Genomic DNA, 21,662 nt, shown 5'->3' on the forward strand with positions numbered 1-21,662 from the left:
TGGACTTAAATGCCTTGTGTCCTTCACAGTCACTTCAAAATGTTCAATTACCGGGAAAATCTCACAGTTGCACCGTCGCATTGAATACGATCATTATTTTATTGTAATCAAACCCGGCCATTCCCGAGCCTTAATCTATCTCTCTCTCTTTCTTTCGCTCTTCCTTTTATCTTTCTTACTCTCAGATTGAACCATCATCGTCTCTCTCTCTCACTCTGTCCCTCTCTCTCACTCTCCCTATACTCTCTCTCTCTCTCTCTCTCTCTCTCTCTCTCTCTCACTCTGTCCCTCTCTCTCACTCTCCCTATTCTCTCTCTCTCTCTCTCTCTCTCTCTCTCTCTCTCTCTCTCTCTCTCTCTCTCTCTCTCTCTCTCTCTCTCTCTGTCTGTTTGTTTCTTCCTGTTTCTTCTGCTTAAAAAAAGCTTAATTAGCATGAAATTACACACACCCTCGTTACCAAAGTGCAACCCCATAGCTGTCTTAAAATTAATGTAAACCGAAATAAACAACATAATTATAACATCATAGCCACAACAGTTATTTTTAATTGGTAAATTGGTATGATTGTTAGAATTGAGCAAATGTCTCTCACTCCAATTCTCTCACCCACTCTCTCTCACTCACACACAAACATACACACACACAAAATGTAACCCATGGTTATTAGCTATTCAGCAGTAAACTCACTGTGCAGCGCACTGTGTGAATAATATACAGCAGGGCATTACTAGGAAAGGTCAAACATTGAATGCAAATGTAAAACATTTTTGTTACGGTATTACTCTGCTCAGTGGGACTGTAAAACAGTCTTTAGAGGATGATATACAATACATTTTGTGCCACACAGTTCGACCCAGTGTATCAACCCATATATTGCAGCTACATTATACCATGGGCGATACTATGGCCTAACTACTGCAGTAATGGTTTTGTGTCTTTGTTTTGTAATGGCTGTCTAAACGGACCTGCTTAATGCACAGTATGAATTTTGAGTTTCATCCTCGGTGTGTCATAACGAGGAAGGTCCTTATTAAACACCAACAACAAAGCTGTTTCAAATGCCACCGTGGGAGTAGGGCTGAACTATTAATCGATTTCAAACCGACAACGCAAAGTAATAGAATGCGATTTCCAAATCAGAAAGGCTGCGATTAAAATGTTTTGTTACTGCTACTGACTGAAGATCAGTAAGATTGTTGGTCATACTATAGAATGATTTATTGCTTGTTTAGTGAATAATACGGAACATAAGAAACTTTAAGGAGAAAAATCGCATACTAAATCGCAATATTGGTCGAAATAATCACAATTCGGTTATTTCCCCAAATCGTTCAGCCCTACGTGGGAGGGAAAGACTGTCAGCTGCTCTATCTTTTCTCTCTCTTTTCCAACTCTTTCTTTCTCCCTGAGACTCTTCTCCTCCGGCTTCGCATTCCACCACAACATCCCTAAGTGGGATTGAGGAAACACAAGCCAAAACCAAACATCTCTCTCTTCCCATGCAGCGTGACAGGGAAAGGACCCAGATGTACACACAGCAGGGCCCCAGCGGGAAACGACGCGCTCCAGAAATATCTGAAAATATCAGTCAATTCCAACTATGGTTGGAGTTGACTTAGCAGGGACTAGCGAGAGAGGCAGGGGTAAACAATGCATTCATATTGATCCTGCCATGAGTGGAATATCTATCCATGAAAGCTGTATTGAGTGGGAATCTTTAGTAGTCTTAATCTTAATTAGCTGTTCAACCAGATAGCCCAGGCAATCCCCACCCAGATAAAGTTTGTCTTTGGCTTGTTATGTATTCCAACCTGCACACCCATATTATTATTCGTCCCTCTCCCCTTTCAGCAGCCGATGATGAATGTGTTGAAAGGTTTCAGTGTTTCCCCTCTATGCATCCAGCAGTTGAGCAAGGCTGGATTAGCAGAGCCACAACCATCAGCCATGCACCCAAATACTGTTTGTTTTATTTAAAAACACATGTAGATGGCTCCTTACTGCGACTCCCCCACAGTTGTTGCACTGTTACGTCTTATTGTTATAGCACTGAAGGAGAGCATTATTGTTGGTATGCCACAGAGCCTTGCACATCAGCATCGTGCACGTGCACATCGACACCGTGCACGTGTACGTGCACATCATCAGCACCGTGCACGTGCACGTCAGCACCGTGCACGCGAAGATCAGCACTGTTCAGAGGCACATTAGCCCCGTTTGGGCACAAATCAATATAGTTCACCTCACACACACACCACAGCCTCGGCTCTGAATAAATCATATTGGAAACACTGAGATATCATCATGATGGGGATTTCGCTCCATTTCCATTTTTATATTATAAAGATGCACAATACGCAGTGATGCATTCAAAATCAAACTTTAATGAATTCAATTCAGGTTGAAATTGAAGGCAATTTTAGGCCATTGTGTCAAAATAACATGAAGACAATTGACTGTGTGCCATCTTTCTCTCTCCATCCGAGTCTCTCACTCTGTCTATCTCTATCTATCTTTCTGTTTACGATCTATCCTAGTGTATCTCTCTCTCTCTCTCTCTCTCTCTCTCTCTCTCTCTCTCTCTCTCTCTCTCTCTCTCTCTCTCTCTCTCTCTCTCTCTCTAGGATCCACCAAGGGAAATGATTTACCTTGGCAGATGTTTGTTTGAGCAGGGAGAGAGAGTGTGTGTGTGTGTGTGTGCGCCCGCTGGCAGAGGCGATTGAGATGAAAGAAGAGACAATCAAAGGGGGCTTGGAAAACAGAATACTGGGCAGCACAGTGGGAGCAATGGGCAGCGGCGGCAACACCGTGGCGGCTCAGACGCCGATACGTGCGCATCGAGGGGTCGGCTTTGTCAACAGAACACAAGACCGTACAGGAGCAAGGGGCGTGTCGGGAGTGAGTGTAGTTTCACTTTGTTTGCGGAAATCGATCGCTCCGTCTCACTTTGGCGTTCCCTGGAGCGTTTGCGTGTCCTATCCGGTGCCACCGCCCATGCGGGGGTCAGGGAAGAACACAGAGCAGGCTGGAGCAAGGAGCGGGTGGATCCTTGTTCCTAAGCGCCCGACAACGTGACCTTTACACTGAGAGCTGTTCAGTTCCTCAGAGTTTCTCAGGCACTTGCTTTCTTAATCCTTCATTATTCTTTTGTTTTTCCAACTCACGGTTACAAATGTGTTGTGGGTTTGTTAATGGGTTTGTTAATGGGTTGTCACAGGGAAAGGCAAACGTCTTGCCAGATCGTCTTCGCTCATCGTGATAGCCGGAAAGACCTTCACCTCATTGTTGACGTGCAGCTATGGTGAGAGCCAATACCCACTGGCTCATTATCATTAAACAGTCGCTTTGTTTCTCGGCGGATGGAGACGGGAGGTGAACAATAAAAACCCTCCTAAAATCAGTATTTGTTCTCCAAAATCTGTGCTTTTTTAACTGCAGTTTTTGAGGCTCTTGTTGAAGAGGAGTTGCCGACATAATAGTGTGCGTTAGTAACGGTGTTGTGAAGCCCCCCCCTTACCCTCCCATGGTGGGAGAGCAGCCAAACGCAGGTTGGCCTACATTTTAATCCATTTGTCTGCACGCAGATTAACAACAGGGCTGTTGTGATAATTAAACCGCTTTCTTAGCCAGATGCTGCGCTGAAATCAAGGTAATTTGTCTCTCTCCTGAAGTGCAAATCATATCCAGCTCATAATCATCGCAGAGTACGGCTATGCCTCCGTCTCAGATAAAGCAGATCTCGACCATCGCTGGACACGCCATGTCTCAGAAACCAAAACAGTGACTCACAGGCCTTGTCCGCCTGGAATAAAGAGCGGTTAACGCGTGAGTCACGCCGCGCCGAGTGTGCAGAACAACACCTCTAGGTGTTGTTCTGAGTTGGCTGGAGCAAGGAGCAGGTAGTACTACAGTAAGGTAGTACTACATGTGAAGACCAAACTGAAACCACAACTCTAGGTGTGGTTCTGGGCCAAGACCAGGGCTGGGCGATATTGCAAAAAATATTATCACGATTATCTTTTTGATATTGATCGATATCGATATTAATCACGATATATTATTTGATACTGCTGCAGCCTGAAGAAACTAGAGTGTTCATTAGTTAAACCATACTTTTTTGTTTATAACCATATTTGTGATAAGGGAACATTTAATCACATTTAAATATAAACATTTAACTTCACAAACGTGTTTTATCTGCTTCCAACAGAACAATATAAGGTAGCTTGCCTTGTAACCTATTGAAAATAATGTAAATATTTTTTTATTTATTTTTTACTATCGAGCATTTATGTCTAATGCTTATCATCATAATCGACGTGAGTTTTATCGCGATTAATAATCGTAATCGAATTATTGCCCAGCCCTAGCCAAGACCCTGGACTTTGACGCATTTCAGTTTGGTCTTCACATGTAGTACTACCTTACTACCTAAGTGTGAGAGCCGTATCCTCTGACTTGAACGTCACACTTTGTCTTACTTCCCATCTAGGTTGTGCTTATGCTTTGTTTGATCTTCCTGGCGGCTTGCACCTGTCCACTTGTTCCTCATTTAAAGAGCAGCCATGCTTTAGAATGGCTGCGGTGAGTGCCAGTTTGGGCTTCACTAGACGACAATGTTTCTGAGTGGCTGAAAACCATGGTCCCGATGTGTGTGTGAGTGTCTGTACTCCACTACTGTACTGTTATTATTTTAGATGCATCTAAGTCTACCTTACCTTTTTGTAACTCAAGCAGAGAGAAAAAAGTTAATACTCTCAGTGTTTCCCCCAGTAAATGTCTCAGTCAAGGTGGTAAGCAGTCGGTGGTGTTAAGCGCTGCGCCGAAAAATTTTGGGGGTATTTTGCTCAAAGATGCCAGTACGCATGAATGAAATAAACGACTGTTTATTTCCATATAAATAAACAACAGTAGGTACAAATGTTGTGCAAACATGCAGACACTACAAAATAAAATTAAAGAAAAGTGCAAATTAAATACAAATAATGGACAATACACTTAACTTTTGTATGCAAATTCAACTATTTACAGTTCCTTTTTTGGATCTTATTTGCGGCACAGCTGACAAGAGGCATCAGTGCATGCAATTCTGCGTGGCTGTGCAAAGAACAGTTCCAGCGCCCTGCTGTAATTGAACTTAGACACTGGTGGGCCATTGATGCTGATCTTCATGCAGGCTGTAAGACTCTTGCCCTGCAGCCTGTTTCGCAGGTCTGTCTTTATCTACACATAGAGTGAATGAAGTCAATGTTGTATATTTAATATTTTAAATTTTTAACTAAGATAGTGAGAAGATGATGGGCTTACCCTATTCATGGCAGAAAAATCTCGCTTTTTTTATTTTTTATTTTTTTTCAATACATTGGTAGTCAAGGCGGGGCCCTAGTCTTGTTAAGGCGGCCGCCTTAACAAGATAGTGCTGGGGGAAACCCTGACTCTGTCACACACACACACACACACACACACACACACACACACACACACACACACACACACACACACACACACACACACACACACACACACACACACACACATTATCACTTTACAAGGAATAGAGAGGTGTGAGTATCTGCAAATGAAAAGCGTTTGCTCTCTGGCAGTGTTGCAGTCAAAATAAAACCACAGGCATATGGTATTGATATCGCTGTGTGTGTGTGTGTGTGTGTGTGTGTGTGTGTGGGTGTGTGGCGGGTGGGGGGCAGGGGGAGTACTGCTTGGGTGGTGCCGCATCTGCCTGCGGTTTATTAAGCATCGTTGAGCTGTGGTGTTCACTCACTGGGGGGGGGGGGGGGGGGGTGTGTGTGTGTGTGTGTGTGTGTGTGTGTGTGTGTGTGTGTGTGTGTGTGTGTGGGGTGGACACCATTTCTCTATTTTTGCTGTCTTCTGCTGTTTCGGCTGAAGCTATTAGCCGACTTGCAAATCTTTTTATTTTGCAGAGACGAGGGTGTAATGATAAGTTAGTTTTCATCCTTGTGTCACTGGTGAAAAATAATATATATATGGCTGTCTGGAGAATGGCCCTACCTCTGCTGAACCAAGGAAAATAGAAGATTCACCCACAGGCTATACCTGTTATTCACCGGGGTGAAGAAACCTTGTTGAATCTTTGAGGAGACCAAGATAATCTATGGAAATGCATTCCAAATGCAACCAGACAGGGAAAATGGAAGGCAGAACGAAAGTTAATGCATTGAGTTGTCATGGTCCCCAAAGATTCTGGAAGGTTTCCCCAGCCAACTTAACTAACAAATGTGGCGGCCAGCTGGTTATACTGTCTAGCTCTGTGCCAAGTGCACCAGCTTGGACTAGGCGACAGCTCCGTCGTTCAACAATAGGCTGTTTTGGAGGATTCTGCTCTTGATCTGTCCATGGATCTAATTACAGAATCGCCCGACATCCATGCAAAGTGTTTCCACAGCGGCGGCCACATCTCAACCTCGCTTCGACAAGATCAATGGCAGAAGTCAAAGAAACAACTTGAATGCGTTTCCTTTGTATTGTCGACTATTGAGTCCTTCAGCGGATGCCTTCATCCGAAGCGTCTCGGATTGAATGAAGGAGCAGGGAGGGGCTAGGGTCTGTTGTTCAGGTCGGCCTGCTTCAGGTAGGCTTCGGACACCCGGGGGACCATCACACCCTAGCCGCCGATGCACCACCCTGCCCTTGTGTGTATATTTTTTAGTAAATGGATGCCTAACAATATGTCTCCATTATATTGACCGATGGGTGTATTGTTTCATTCGCTCCCCTCAAAACGAATTGAAAAGGTAAACTATTGATTACAAGAAAGAAAGCCTAACCCTACCGGAACAAACAAACAGCGCGATATTCAGGCTGCTCTCCTGAACCCGTCAGGATGAAGAGTAGACTCCGGTGGAACCCTATTAACATTCTCTCTGTCCCGCGACACCCTGGCAGTGATTCCTCCCTCCCGAGGGTCATTTGTGCGCGCGTTCGGGGGAATTGTGTGAAGTGTGCGTGTTGAGGATGGACGTGTGGGCTCGAATTAGCTGCTCAGGTGGGATGGCGTTTAGCGATAATGACGGCCTGAGCCCCGGCCGCTTCCTGGTAGGCCCAGGCCGGGCTAGCAGGGAGGGAATAGACCTGGGATTACCCTCCACACAAAGAGCCCGTGAAGAGGGAGCCACTCCATTCCAATTCCCCTGCCTCGCTCTACTCATTATTTCCAGCCCGCATCCGATCGAGGCCCTCCAAATGTCACGGAACCCCCCCCCCCACGCCTCCCCAAACCCCCCCGCCACCACTACCCGCTCAACTGCCTCTTCCAGTTATAGGCGAACGCCTGCTGACATTTATGGATCCCTTTCAGTCTCAGCCACTATTAATTGGTGACCTTAGCTCAAGGGGAGGGTGGGGTTTGGGGGGGGGGGGGGGGGTAGGGGGGTAACCCGTGGTAACAGGGGGCCATCACCATCTTGTTCCGAGAGTCAAAGTTTCCTCCCGGGTGTGCTCTTGATATTAATCCCGCGGCGTTGGGGGAGGAGGAGCAGGGTGGAGTGTGTGGCTCACTAAACCCCGGGCCGCAGTAGCCTGTGTGTGTGTGTGAGGAGAGCTATCACGCTAGGGCTGCACGCTCAACAGTGTGCATGCTTAAGATGTGTCCCCTTAGCAGCTCGCCGGCATTGGCTCCGGCTGACAGGTCCTCCGAGCACTGGCAGGAGGGGGGGGGGGGGGGGGGGAAGCACTTTAGGCATGAGGATGAGGAACTGAGGGTGTCAAGGCCTGGCTTTGGTGTCACGAAACCACCCGGGAGTGATCTGACCGACCAAGCAACCGGGCATGTTTCAGAGGGAAGAAAAAAAAAAATAGAGATATTAATAATATGCAGTTTCTTCGTACCCGACCTCGACTCAAAGGCCCTTTTTAGCTGAACGAAAGACATCAGGGGCTTCGGCCGGCGTTGCTTTGTGGAGGTGGCTCTGAGTGCGTCAGACTCATTGTCGGCCTCTCTGAATCCAATGGGCTAACGAGCCAGCGTTTAAGTCCTCTCTCTCACCCGTCCCCGTGATGGAAGTGGATCTGGAGCGATCAGTATTAATTCCTTCTGATTCATGGAGCCGTTCATAAGCGTTGTTGAACTTCAGAACACTATGGGGTCTGTTTGAGATCATTGGTTGCCTGGTGCCGGTTCCTCAGAGATCCTCTGGTCCGGTACATCTCCACCACCGTCCCCTCCTCAAGGTCCACCTGCTTACCCCACTGGGCACGACATGTTTGCAGGGTCCTGCAGAAACAACAAGGGTTTGTTTCTGCAACGAAACAACAAGTTTATTGATACAATCCTTTTTATAATTTCCGTGCTCGACAGACATTGTAAGAAAACAACATCAGAATAATAGATGTTACACACAGATAGGAAAAATGTCAAACATTTCTCATTACAATTCATGATAACGCAATGCGATCACGGAAACACACAAAGCCATGGATTGCAGTATTTTACAAAAGCTGTTTTCCTGTAATTCTCTTGTTAGTTTGCTGTTCGTGAAGTTGTTTCAATCATACACTCCGTTATATACCTGACCTGTAAGTAAGTAACAAGGACACACATTTCATAACAGGCAGTTACATCAATTGCCTTGCAGCACCAACCACAGTCGTGAGTATTAAGTGTGGGTAACTTCCCTTTCCACAGTTTTGTGTGGACAGCATTTGCCAGTCACTGCAAGTCATATCACTGAGCGAGAAGAGGACATATTTCTGCAATCGTGATGCAATCACACAAGACCTTTTGACCCAGTGTGGAGAGTTGAATGAAGAGAGGGGGGTCTATCAGAGGAGTGATTAACCGATTGTTTTCGTTTTTTTAACTCTCCCATAGCGTTGCCACGGAAACGCACGGTGACGGCACACTGGCTCTCGGAGGGACGCCCCAGAAGAGATGTGGGGGACTCCATGCAGGTGAGTGCCATCCCTCCTCTCCCTTACTTACCCAGGGCTCTGTTGAACGGGCTCCGTGCTGCATCAGCCATCACTGGAGCTGAGCAGGTCATGAGAAGGTCAACTTACAGCTTCTTTACTTAGTTTATTATCTGTATATATATGTATTATACCGTTTATTATATGTGTGTCAACCTCAGCTATTTTATATGCTGAAGTTGACATACATATTGTATGTCGGGTCATGTTGCGGGCAAGTGGTGCCTCATACCAATCGCCTTGTGTGTGTTTGTGCTTTGCTTCTGTTTACACATTTGACTTGCGTCAAGTAGGAAATCCCCCAAAATATTCAACTCTGCATAATCTGTCGACATCCTATCATATTATGTTCTCCCGAACAGCAAACATGCACCGTTACATTTGCTAGAAAGTACAAATAAAAGAGTCTACTTCCGCCGCCAAAAAACATCCCGAAACGTTACCTCCCGTCTATCCCAACACCTCCTCACGTGCGTCAGGCTTTTCTACTACTATCCTAAACATTGTGTTCTCTGGGCGTGCCTTGGTGAAGCATGACAGATGTAAAAGGTTTGGTTCCTCTGTGGGTTCCTCTTCTTGTCGCCGTATGTCTTACCAGGGCCCCTGACAGTGAGATGTCGTTCCAGATGACTGCCTTTTTTCTAAGCGCTTTGCTCTCAGGACGGCGCACACATCAACAGGCCTGTCGCAGCACGGATACACTCACATGCAGACTCGCAAATGGCAGACGACGTGCAGGCTGACATGAACGCACACACACACGCGCGCACACACACACACACAAATGCACAACGTATACAATCGCACTAGGGGGAAGGTTGTCTAGCCCCATTGGGTGTTTTGGCACAAATCTATCCATTATGCAATAAACAAACAGCGAACCCATCGCTGGGTTTAGCACCTTCCCAAGTTCCCATAATCCATTGCAGTGTGTCCGTTGCACATTGCTCATGGCTAAACAAAAATCCATAGATGAAGATGTAAATAGGAGCCTAGCCTGTGTCCATGCGTGGGCGGATGTGGAACGATGTATCTGTATCTCTACCTTCTTCCTAGGGCCAGGTTTTGAAATTGTAAATGAAGAGGAAACACTCTCAAAAAAAAAAAATAGATCAACTTCCAAAGAAAATTGCCACGGCGGAGAAATGCGTTGGCGCAGTCTCAGAGAGCATGCGGGGGTCACGGGAGTGTCGTATGGTGCAGGATACAGCACTTAGAACGCTTTCCCTTTAGACTCCATTGAACCGGCTGCCATTTTTGCTCAGAAACAGCCTTTTCTTTTCCTGGGGAAGTGTATTCAGATTGTTTATGTAAAAAAAGAAAAGAAAAAAGGAGCTCAATGAAATAAGCCTGTACTACACCATATACTGCAGTCTAGCAGATGTCTCTGCCCAGCCCCCATGGGATCATTTGGCAGGAGGGGGAAGTAGAGCTGGGGGGGGGGGGGGGGATTTGGGGGTAGGGGGGAGGGAGGGTGACGGATGAAGAGAAACTCAGAAAAGTGATTCCCAGATTGAACCATCATCTCTCTCTCTCACTCTGTCCCTCTCTTTCACTCTCCCTATACTCTCTCTCTCTCTCTCTCTCTCTCTCTCTCTCTCTCTCCCTCCCTCCCTCTCTCCCTCTCCCTCTCCAGAGCAGCCCTGTCGGGCGAATCTTAAGTATATTGTCTCTCCTCTGGCAGAGTGCCTACTCAAAGTGATTATGGTGTCTTTGCGCGACGCTCAGACATGTTCTATTACGCCTCATGTGACCGTGCTGTGCATCGTCATGAACCTCATTCTGGCGATAATCGAATGCAACATTTAAAGGCATTTTCACAACAAGTAAACTTAGTATTTGAGTTCCAGAAAAAATGTTTTTGAAGCTGTTTGCGGGATATGGCTTTTAGGAAAACAGGTATTGCCTACCGCTATTCCCCTCTGTTTCAGTCCCTTCAGAATGCGCAGTTTCTGGTGTCTGTAGGTTTAATGCAAATTAGCTGCTGCCCATTGACCAATGAGCTGTCAGGCTGAACCACAGCATGGAGGAGAAGGGATTGTTGCCGTTTGCGGACTCCTGGAGCTCTATATCTTTATCATGAATATAATATAATAACAATAATATTATGTATGGGTATTTATATAATATTATATCTAATATCACGGCCAAAAGCTATGTGCGCCTCGGATGATATTATGAATCATAAAGACTGTGTCTGACGTGATGTCTCTGGCACTTCCACAACAAGTAAAGGCTCGTAGTGGGGGATACCTCGGCAATGGTTGAGAAGAATTGGGGGAAAGGAACTTTGGCCGTGACTCTCTGAAGTCCATAACTGAACTGCGACATGGAGGAGCGAGGGATTGTACTCCGGGAGCTGAGCTGCCGGACTGCCGCCGAGCTCCCCACGCCGGACTTCGGCGCCACCGCTGGAGCTGCCGGACTGCCGCCGTTGAAGCTTCGGCGGCAGTCCGGCAGCTCCGGCGGTGTACTCCGGGAGCAGAAAAGTCTGGCGGGGTAGCTCGGCGGCAGTCCGGCAGCTCAGCTCCGAGAGTACAATCCCTCGCTCCTCCATGTCTTCTCCTCCGGACAGTCCAGTCAGGCAGTCCGGCAGCTCCGGCAGGGGGAGGCAGTCCGGCAGACAAAGGGGTTGTACTCCCGGAGCTGAGCTGCCGCCGAGTTCCCCCCGCCGGAGCTGCTCGTCCACTGGTCCACAAAATCTCAGCTATGCTCTGATTGGAGGGGAGTGGGGAAGTGGGAGGTAATATTAAGCTGTGCCCCCTTCCTACGTAGGAGGGGGCGCCGAAACTGACTCGCTCGTTTGGTAACTGTAGGCGGGGTACTTTCAGAAATGCATATCTATAAAATCATGTACAGACTTTTTTCAAATTTAGTATGCGTGGACGTGGGAGCACCAGAGACACAAAACAACACCCCAAATCCCAGGAAAAGTGTGGTTCTCATAATATGTCCCCTTTAAATGAAATCCGAGCAGGACATCGATAGGGGTTTTCTCGTCGGTATCGTCATGGGTACATTCCTCATTTCCCATGGTGCTGTTGGAACGGAGCCTGGCGGTTGCCCCTATGGGGACGGTGTTACGCGACGTTAGGGCTGAACGATTAATCGAATTCAAACCGACATCGTGATGTATTAGAACGTGATATGCAAATCGCAAAGGCTGCGCAAAAATAAATAAATTGCTGAAGATCAGCAAGATTCGTATTTATTTTTATTTTCCAACTCAATAGTTAAATAAAGATGTTAGAATATCAATTCATGCAGCAATTAATCTCAACATATAGGCCTGGCCTAAAGGAGAGGCCAGTTTATATGTTGACTGCCTCCAATGTTGTGTTGGTCATACTATAGAATGATCTGTTGCTTGTTTAGTGAATAATTTTACTAAATCACATAACCACTAAGTTTCTTTTTTACATGTTTGAAATAAATTTAAATCAAATCAAGTTCAATCAAATAATAGAGAACATAAGGAAAATCGCATACTGAATCGCAATCGCAATATTGGTCGAAACATTCGCAGTTCAATTATTTCCCCAAATCGTTCCGCCCTAAACGACGTCCCGTGTGTGTGAGGACAGTAAAGCGCGATCGCTCCTCATAAAGTGAGCCCACCACTCTCCGTTCTCCGGTTTTGTCAAATCCCCCCACCCCGCGCTTTTACTTTGGAGGATCACAAGGAGATCAAATGGAGGCTAGTCAAACGGTTGAGTGAGCCACGGAGCCTGCCTGTTTGTCTGGGGAGTGGGAGCTGTGAGGGCCACGCTGGCGACATGGATCTGCATAAGGAAGTGCTGCGCCCCGGTGCTGTTTGTGCTAGCATGCTAATGAGGAGATAATGACACACGCCAGCCTGCCAGCATCAACAGGATGCTAATTGGAGTGGAGGCGGGGAGGGACCGGGAACATGCAAGACGGGGAGAGACAATTCAAGATGGCCCCTGTGTGGGGAATTATCATTTTGATTTTTTTATTGTTATTTTCTTTCTCGTCGTCACCCCACACATTTCTTTTTTTTTTTCACAGGGTAAGATCTTTTAAGTGAGTTTTTTTACGTTTCCTTGAGTAGGGAATGCTATATAGGGGCACGCTTTTTCATACCCAGCCATATATTCTTTTTTTGGGCTTTTTTTTTGCTATCATTATTTAAATCAGTCCAGGTTTGTAGCACAAAAAAAACTAAAAAGGAAGTAGAATTGTATTTTTTTCAACGGAGCAGGCAATTAGAACACGTCTGTCACAGGAGTACATGCATGCAAACACATTCATTCTATAAATATATAAACATATATATTGCGGCCTTGTGCTTTCAGCCTTTCGAGAGGGCTCAGTTCTTGTCTGCCTTCCTCGCTCCCGGCTTTTTCCGTTTAGGAGAAATGATCTCATCAGATCTCCAGCTATCCTTAAGTACCGGCAACCATTGAACACATGTGTAACATATGCATGTGTTACCGCCTCATCTATTTCAATCTGCTGGTCCCTGTGTTGCTTAATTGTTAGAGCATGGCACTAAAAACGACCAGTCAATGGCTCATTTCCCATGCTGTAATGCAAAACATTGGAGATAAGGTCTGGATAAAGGCTTTCAAGAAATTACATGCATAATATATATTTAATCAAATCTGGGCTGGAACCAATGTTGAGTTATGTTTGGAGCGCAGAGATCTGAGTCAATAAACACAAAGGAGCTAATCTATCATCAGATGTACGTCGATTTCATTGCACTTGTGAAACCCGCAATCCAGCTTTGTGCTACATTTCTGCACACATGTTTTTCAGAGCAAAATAATGAGTGATAAACTCCCCTGTGCTGCTGGTTCCAGTAAAGCATTGGTTTGTTGATACCGCCAGCTGATCTCAAATCATGTGTCAGTCAAAGAAATATAATGACAGTCATGGCATTCACTCGGGTGTGTTCAAAGTGCAGGCTAAACGCTGTTTGTCAATTTAACTTGTGACAGAGAGGATGGTGGGCGTGTGTGTGTGTGTGTGTGTGTGTGTGTGTGTGTGTGTGTGTGTGTGTGTGTGTGTGTGTGTGTGTGTGTGTGTGTGTGTGTGTGTGTGTGTGTGTGTGTGTGTGTGTGTGTGTGTGTGTGTGTGTCTTGCTTCCGCTTCTTGACATGTGATCTTCTTCTGTGTGTGTCTGTTTTCCTGTGTGCACGTTTGTGTTGTGTGTGTGTGTGTGTGTGTGTGTGTGTGTGTGTGTGTGCACGCATGGGTGCCACTTCTTCCCTACTACACATCTTATCTTCGGTGTGTGTCTGTTTTTGTGTGTGCGCATGTGTGCTGCTTCCCTTTCCCCTACACACGTCGGATCTTGTGTGTGTGTGTGTGTGTGTGTGTGTGTGTGGGGGGTGCGAGTGAAGGTGCTGGTAGATAGAGGTGGTGGTGGTGGGGGGGGGGGGGGCATGATTGTCCTCCTCTGCACCCTAACACAGCACAGGAGGGGGCAGAGGAGGACAATCATACCCCCCCCCACTACCCCCCCACCCCCTGTGCTGTGGAATGGTTGCAGAAGAGGACAGCCTGTGTGTGTGTGTGTGTGTGTGTGTGTGTGTGTGTGTGTGTGTGTGTGTGTGTGTGTTGTGTGTGTGTGTGTGTGTGTGTGTGTGTGTGTGTGTGTGTGTGTGTGTGTGTGTGTGTGTGTGTGTGTGTTTCAAAACTGCTTACATAGGTTTTCATCAGCCAGCGTTGTGTGTCACTCCCAGCTCCCCGCCATGGGTTGAGACTCGGTTAAAAGCACCGGGGATGTAGTCTGTGTGATCTGAGGTGACGGGACGCCACAGCGTATACAAGTGCATCCACCCCCCCCCCCCCCCCCCCCAAGTTACAGGCTGTTTCTCTCCTTCCGACACCACCCTAACCACGTCCACTGTCTCCAGAATCCAGCCGACCCGCGCATGGCAAGGAGGACGTGTTCATTTGTTGACGAATGTCAGTGTCTTAAGAAGAACTCCCCATTATAAGTAACACACTCGTGGAGGTTGTGTGTGTGGGTGAGGGGGGTGGGTGGGGAGATGACAATGGAGAAAGATCTGGCGGGAACAAGTGCATTCGCTGCATAAAGCGCTTTGGGTGGCCTCTGTTTACAAAAAAAAAGTGATATATAAATACAGTCCATTTACTATTCAGTGCAAGACTAAGTGGAGACGTGGTCAGCGAGATGGTTACATTAAAATGAGGTGTTTTGATTTGGCACAGTGCTTGTCTGATGGCAGTGGTGCCCACCGTTCCTTGGCCGGTTACAGTACTGTTAGGTCTGAAAATACTTGGGCCTGGCACTTCAAACGTTTGAGTACATCTGCATCCCCACACACTGCCGTGTCCCCGTATGCATATCAGGCAACTGCATTTGGCCCCAGTGTCTTATGGGTAATAGACTATAGTTTAGTGGCCTAACGTTAACTTTTACACGCCTTTCAACAAGCCAATAGCACATGATTCACAATGATAGCTGAAGAGCTGTGGTTAGTGTAAAGAACGCTTCCCGTGGGTTTCGCAGAGAGCTTATGCAATACATGTATCTGTTCAAGGCTGGAAGCTGTGGTTCAGCTACACTAGCAGATGGAGTAAGATAACTTGATGTAAATGTAACTGTACGGTGAATGACACCAGAGAATCAAGAGAGCTCTAAGAACTACAGACACGCGTTCAGCAAGTTCCCTTCACCCACTTCCCTTTGTTGCAATACCAAGTTATTTGCAAAGTGATACTGCATATGATTTTTAAATGTCTGTACTCTACTACTGTACTGTACTATTATAATATATTAAATCAATATAAAAAAGATATACCGGATTCAATATTTCATCATATTTGATTCAATTGCATCAACAACATACACATATATATATATATATATATATATATATATACACACGCACAAACAGCCATATAGTGTTGGTCTTGACAATGACAAATTAGGTCTACTCAAACAATTAGACATGCAATCAACGGCTTCCTTTTTCCCTGCCAATACAGATTACTCTGACACATGTCACCAGCCAACACCACTCGGGTCCTTTCACCGAGCCGTATGGATTCACCCTACTACTCTGTGGGCGCACAGAACACTGAGCGACAGACATGTCAATTCAATGGTGTCAACGATACCCTCGAATGCTATCTGACCAAGATCCAAAATATCTAATATCCATCACTTGTTGTTCAGGGTGCTATCATAGATTTATGGATTTTTGGACTGATGTTTATTGAATTAAATTAGTTTTTAAATGGGTACTGCAGTCCAAATTCATAATATTGGAGAGAGTTGTCTCCGCCCTCCTCCTCCCCCTACTCCACCCCAGACTGGAAGCTCACGCTGGTTGCCAGGTTGAGGACTCGAACGAGAACTTGAACGAACACGAGTGCAAAACAAGCCGAGGGCAACATTCTATTTTGAGGCGGGTGCAATTACTCTGTTTTGACAATCACAAGACTCCTCCACTGTGAGTCGATTAGCTAATGTATACGTGTGCAAGGTATTTAATGTCTGCAAATGATAAACCAGCTCATGTGGATTTTTTATGACTCTTGTCAAAGCTCAATGCAAACCTGTTCAGGGGAAAATTGGTCGACTCGACAGCTGTCATGAAATCCTCCTGGGTTCAAAGCTTGTCTCCATCTTTCAAACGCAACCCAGAGATGAACCAGTGTTTCAGCACGGATCTGGTCCTGCAGCTTTTTGAAAGAAAGAGAGAGAGGCTTTCTGTGTCGGGTAGGATCTATAACAATCTCATTTTGTTTTCCTGCTTCCAAGGCGGCAGCACGCTGTGTTTGTGTGCCAATTTGTCTCTTATCTGGCAACCCCCAGGTGTCGAAATGGGCAGTGGGCAGAATCACACAGCCCGAAACCGAAACTGATGGCCCGACCCAAACTAAATTGGCGTAGCGTTGTTTCCGGAGAGGCCTGTATTTCTGCAGGTTTCCTTCACCTCGAATGACACATGGTCATTTTACGATTCAGTAAACACGTTACACATAGCTCCGTTAAATAATTAGACTATTTATTTTAAAGCGATTGGATTGACCTATGAAAGACAGGCTCAGGTTTGCCTCCTACCCAGCATGGGGGACGTGAGCAAGGCTTTGCAGAACTGCAGCGCCTAGCTAAGGAACCATTCCTTCCTCATAGGACTGTTGTTGAGCAATAAAGCGCTGAGCTATCACAACCCAAACCCCACCATCTGGACGAGGATGCACACGCTGGCCCCGGTGACCCCATATATATGAAAGACTTGTTTTCACCAAAGTGTGGTTAAAGAAAGAGACAGCACGACTTTTAGGAGGGTGGAGAGAAGGGTTGTTTTTAGGTGTCTGTGCTAATCGGGTGTTATGCCAGCGAGTGACCTGTGATCCTGTCGTCTGAGAGTAATGTCCTTGTCATTACCCCTGGGCCCGTGGGTGCTATGTGTGATTTAACTACTGTAGCCTATATATATGCCAGCGGTTAATGCTCTGTGACATTTAATTCGAGAAAGAGGCAATTTTTCTTTAACATCGGTTTTATTTTTGGCTGTCAACTTAACAAACTGAAAGCTAAAATTAGTTTCGAAAGATGTGAAACCAAATATATTTGTATATATATATATATATATATATATATATATATATATACATAAAGAAAAAGTCATAATGAAAAAAAGACAATTTCAAACCGGAAGAAAGCGGTCGGTTATGAACGGTACGAATCCCATCGGGTAGACAACGCCCGACATGAGTTTGTTTTGATACGTGTTTGTTCATCTGACAGCTGCGTATTCCCTATAGGGACCACAAGGAGAGAGTGTTTAGCTCGTACACATCTGCTGCAGCTGTGGCTGCAGATCCTTCCTTTGTGAGACTTTATGGTTGACTGTGCTTCTCCAGGACTCAAAGTGTCCTTTTCCCCACAGTATAGACCGTTTAAAAAATGTAATAGTAAGTTCTGTTATGCACCTTATTTACGTGAACAGGAAAGATGACACCGTTGCCATGTTTAAACAAACTCCGCTAGTGAATCATCTGATTATGGCTGACTCCTCTATATTCTCAAAGGCATTAGTGACATGGTCCTTTTTTTAAATTTATTTTTTTATTTTTTACGCAAATTTAAAGCCAGCTCACAATCAGCCAGTCCCATTAAAAACCAAATCGGAGCATTTTAAAGCAATCAGTTTTGTATTTTCTTTCTCATTCCAGCTGTAATTTCTGCCTCGTTCAAAGGAGGAGAATTAAACCCATCTGCGATGATGAAAGGACTCGCAGGTTACATATAATGAATTATTTCCAGACACGTAAAAATAAAACAGGGGAAGAGAACAGAGGGGAACAGAGAAAAAGCAGAGGAGGCGAGAGATGGAGATAGAGAGAAAGAGCATTTAAGCACCTGCAGCAGGGGAGGAAATGAGATGAAGACGTACAGATGAATCAGTGCAGGTGTGATGGGGGGGAATTAGAGGGGGGGGGGGGGGGGGGGGGGGTGTTGATCGCCACGGCAGTGATCTCCTGAGCGGCGACGAGGTAGGCTCCCCACACGTCGGTGGGTTCCAGTGGCGGCCCTCTTTGATCTGGTCTCTCTTTACGCACACCAAGATGGCGCTGTCAGAGAGGAGCGCTCCCTCAGTCCACCGGCGTGCCAGGGACATGCACAGCTGCTCAGGGGGGGGTGGGTGGGGGAGGGGTGGGGGTCGGGAGGGTGGGGTGGGGCAGGGCTGGCTTGTCGTCAAAGGAAATGTTTAATATGAGCGGTGGTCGCGCTTTTGTCTGTGTGTTAGCAAATGTGTGCAAACACGTTGGCTTGCGGCCACCCACACACACACACACACACACACACACACACACACACACACACACACACACACACACACACACACACACACACACACACACACACACACACACACACACACACACACACACGCGGCTATCACCTGTTGTACTTTGGCCAACAGTGCACATAACAGCTGTACATGGAGAAGGTTTTGTAATTCAGCAGGAGTCATGCACACACACACACACAAACATGCACACACTCACGCAGACACCCACGCAAACACACACAAACACGACAATGCAGGCTAGCGAACCTGATGGCCTACTGTTGATCGCTGATTGTTGTTCTCTGCGCATTGCTAATATCAAGCGTCCTTGACAGCCAGGACAATAGCGGACGCACCTGGCGTGATGCTAACTCAACAGGCTGAATTCTGCAGCACTCTACCCAGTAACAACCAGTGGGTCTCCTGTTCTGTTCGATGGTCTCCGACAGGCGCTGTCGTTCTCTCTGGATAGCCATCATCAGGATCCAGCCGGTCCGCGGCGGCAGCGCCTGGTTTTTGAACGTCAGCGGGAGGGAGGAGTCTCACGTTAACATTGAGTCCTCGTTTCTATTTTATTCACATCCGGCAGGCAACGCACGCACGACTGTTATCGTCATGGTTACTTCTTATCCTCGCGGTTGAGTACAAAGTCCTTCTGGTTCAGACCACGACACCCCATCGTCGTCATCGTCAGTCGAAGCTGTGTAACGTTGAAGAGTCGCACGATGAAGGAGCTGCACTCAGAACCCTGTCTCTACTGACGCCTTAACTCGGGCCCTTTAGCGTGGGCTTTTCAATCTTTTTCTTATAAACACAACGCGATGATTGCACATTGATTCACGACAAATGCTTTATCCTTTGTACACCCGAGTATATTTGCAGAAGATAAACGGAATGCAAGCTTTTATCTCCTGCTTCTTCTTCTTCCATTTTAGAGACTAAGTGACGGGCTGGGCTTGGGAATATATGGGCCATGTGTCCTCAGAACAGTGCATTAGATAATGATGATTTCATCATTTCAACTTTGTGTGCATGTGTATCCGCGTGGGTATACCTTTGTTATGTGTTTTGGTGAAGTGTGTGTGTGTGTGTCGGGGTTCTGTTAGCGCAGGGGGGAGTTCGCGGACCTCCCACTGGGCTTCATGCCAGGGACACTAACTAAAAAGTAGAGAGAGACACACACAGAGACAGAGACACACACACACACACACACACACACACACACACACACACACACACACACACACACACACACACACACACACACACACACACACACACACACACACACACACACACACACACACACACGGACCCCAGTCATGTGGGTCTCTGATGCGTTGTGCGTCTGACTGTGAGAAACTGAGTCATGGCCTAACCCAATTCCTGGCCAGTGCTCTGTCAAACTCCCAGTGTGTGACGGAGCAGGAAGGCAGGGCCATCTCCGTCCTCCGTCCCCGCGGGCCGCGGGGCGGCGCCGGGCGTGTCACTCCTCTATGTAGGTCAGCCTTTGACTCGTGTGTTCAGGGGTCCAACCCTGCAGACACACAACGCCCTGTTATTGGCAGGGCACAGAGGCAAAGAGCACAGGAAATAGAGGACCAGATACAGCCTTCACATGTGTAGGTCGCTGTGTGTGTGTGTGTGTGTGTGTGTATACTATACACGCACGCACGCGCACACACACACACACACACTCAATCACTTACTCACTCATTCACTCACTAACTCTCGCTCAATCGCACGCACGCACGCACGCACGCACGCACGCACGCACGCACGCACGCACGCACACGCACACACACTCTCAAACACACACACACACACACACACACACACACACACACACACACACACACACACACACACACACACACACACACACACACACAGACTAACCTATCACAAGTGTATTAGCCGTGAATAGCTCGTGAAGAGCTGCTACCTATTCTACTTGGAGACGCGGCGAATCACCTTCATACTCATCCCCCACCTCTCCCCAATGAATCAGCAGCACAACAGAGCCCCCGCTCCCAGCAAACCTCCCCCCCCCCACCCGGTCCACAGAAGGCTGCCTCTTAATGATCATTGGAGCAGGTTGCCGCAGACGCAGAGATTTCAATAAGCCCTCTCATATATCCTGTCACAGCCCCCCTGTCCCCCTGTTTGAAACACTTACCGCGTCTCTCACACACACACAACCACAGGCACACAAACACACGCACGCACGCACACAAACACACTGATAAAGTCTCACACGTACACGTACACACACTAATATAGACTCGGACATATATTCACACACAAGCACGCACATACACCCACATACAAAAACAAACACACACACACACACACAATCACAGACACACTCTCCCTCTCACACTTGCGCGCACACACACACACACACACACACACACACACACACACACACACACACACACACACACACACGGCGACATGGCAGAGCAGCATATGTTCGCCATCAGTCAGGGGAGAGGGCGTGGGGGCTTTTTTTGGAATGTATTTGTGCCCCAAATGCCACCAACGTGCCATCTGCTTGATTGTGTGCCCACGAATGACGGTTTGTGACTGGCTGGTGTTTTTATTCGTGCAGCCCGCCACTCTCTCTCCCAATGGTGTTAAAGTGAGGCGTTGGGGGGTGGATGTGTGTGTGTGGGGGGGGGGGATGCGTGGGGCAGGACCCCTGCGGGGATGAGAGCTCAGGACAAAGCCAGACCCGGGAGTTACGGAGAAATGGCTGGATCCAAAATATTTAAAAAAAACTGGGATATTTAATTTTATAGTGTATTTTTATTTTTTAATCCTCGTGCTCTAATTGATTTTGAAATTCTTTTTCACACCTTGTGAATACTGAAATGATGGTTTTTTGGCAATTAAATTATTATTACATTTTTT

At 46.7% G+C, this 21,662-nt stretch overlaps 1 protein-coding gene across 1 annotated transcript in view; it reads left to right on the forward strand.

Moving 5' to 3' along the window:
* Nucleotides 1-21,662, forward strand: part of adam19a (ADAM metallopeptidase domain 19a) — a 113,156-nt gene that overhangs the window by 6,327 nt on the left and 85,167 nt on the right. Inside the window, exon 2 of the mRNA XM_056575416.1 lies at nucleotides 8,846-8,925. Within this exon, the coding sequence (XP_056431391.1) occupies nucleotides 8,846-8,925 (80 nt within the window). The remainder of the gene's footprint in view (nucleotides 1-8,845; nucleotides 8,926-21,662) is intronic.

The sequence above is a fragment of the Gadus chalcogrammus genome, chromosome 17 (assembly GCF_026213295.1).
Source record: "Gadus chalcogrammus isolate NIFS_2021 chromosome 17, NIFS_Gcha_1.0, whole genome shotgun sequence".
Classification (NCBI taxonomy): domain Eukaryota; kingdom Metazoa; phylum Chordata; class Actinopteri; order Gadiformes; family Gadidae; genus Gadus; species Gadus chalcogrammus.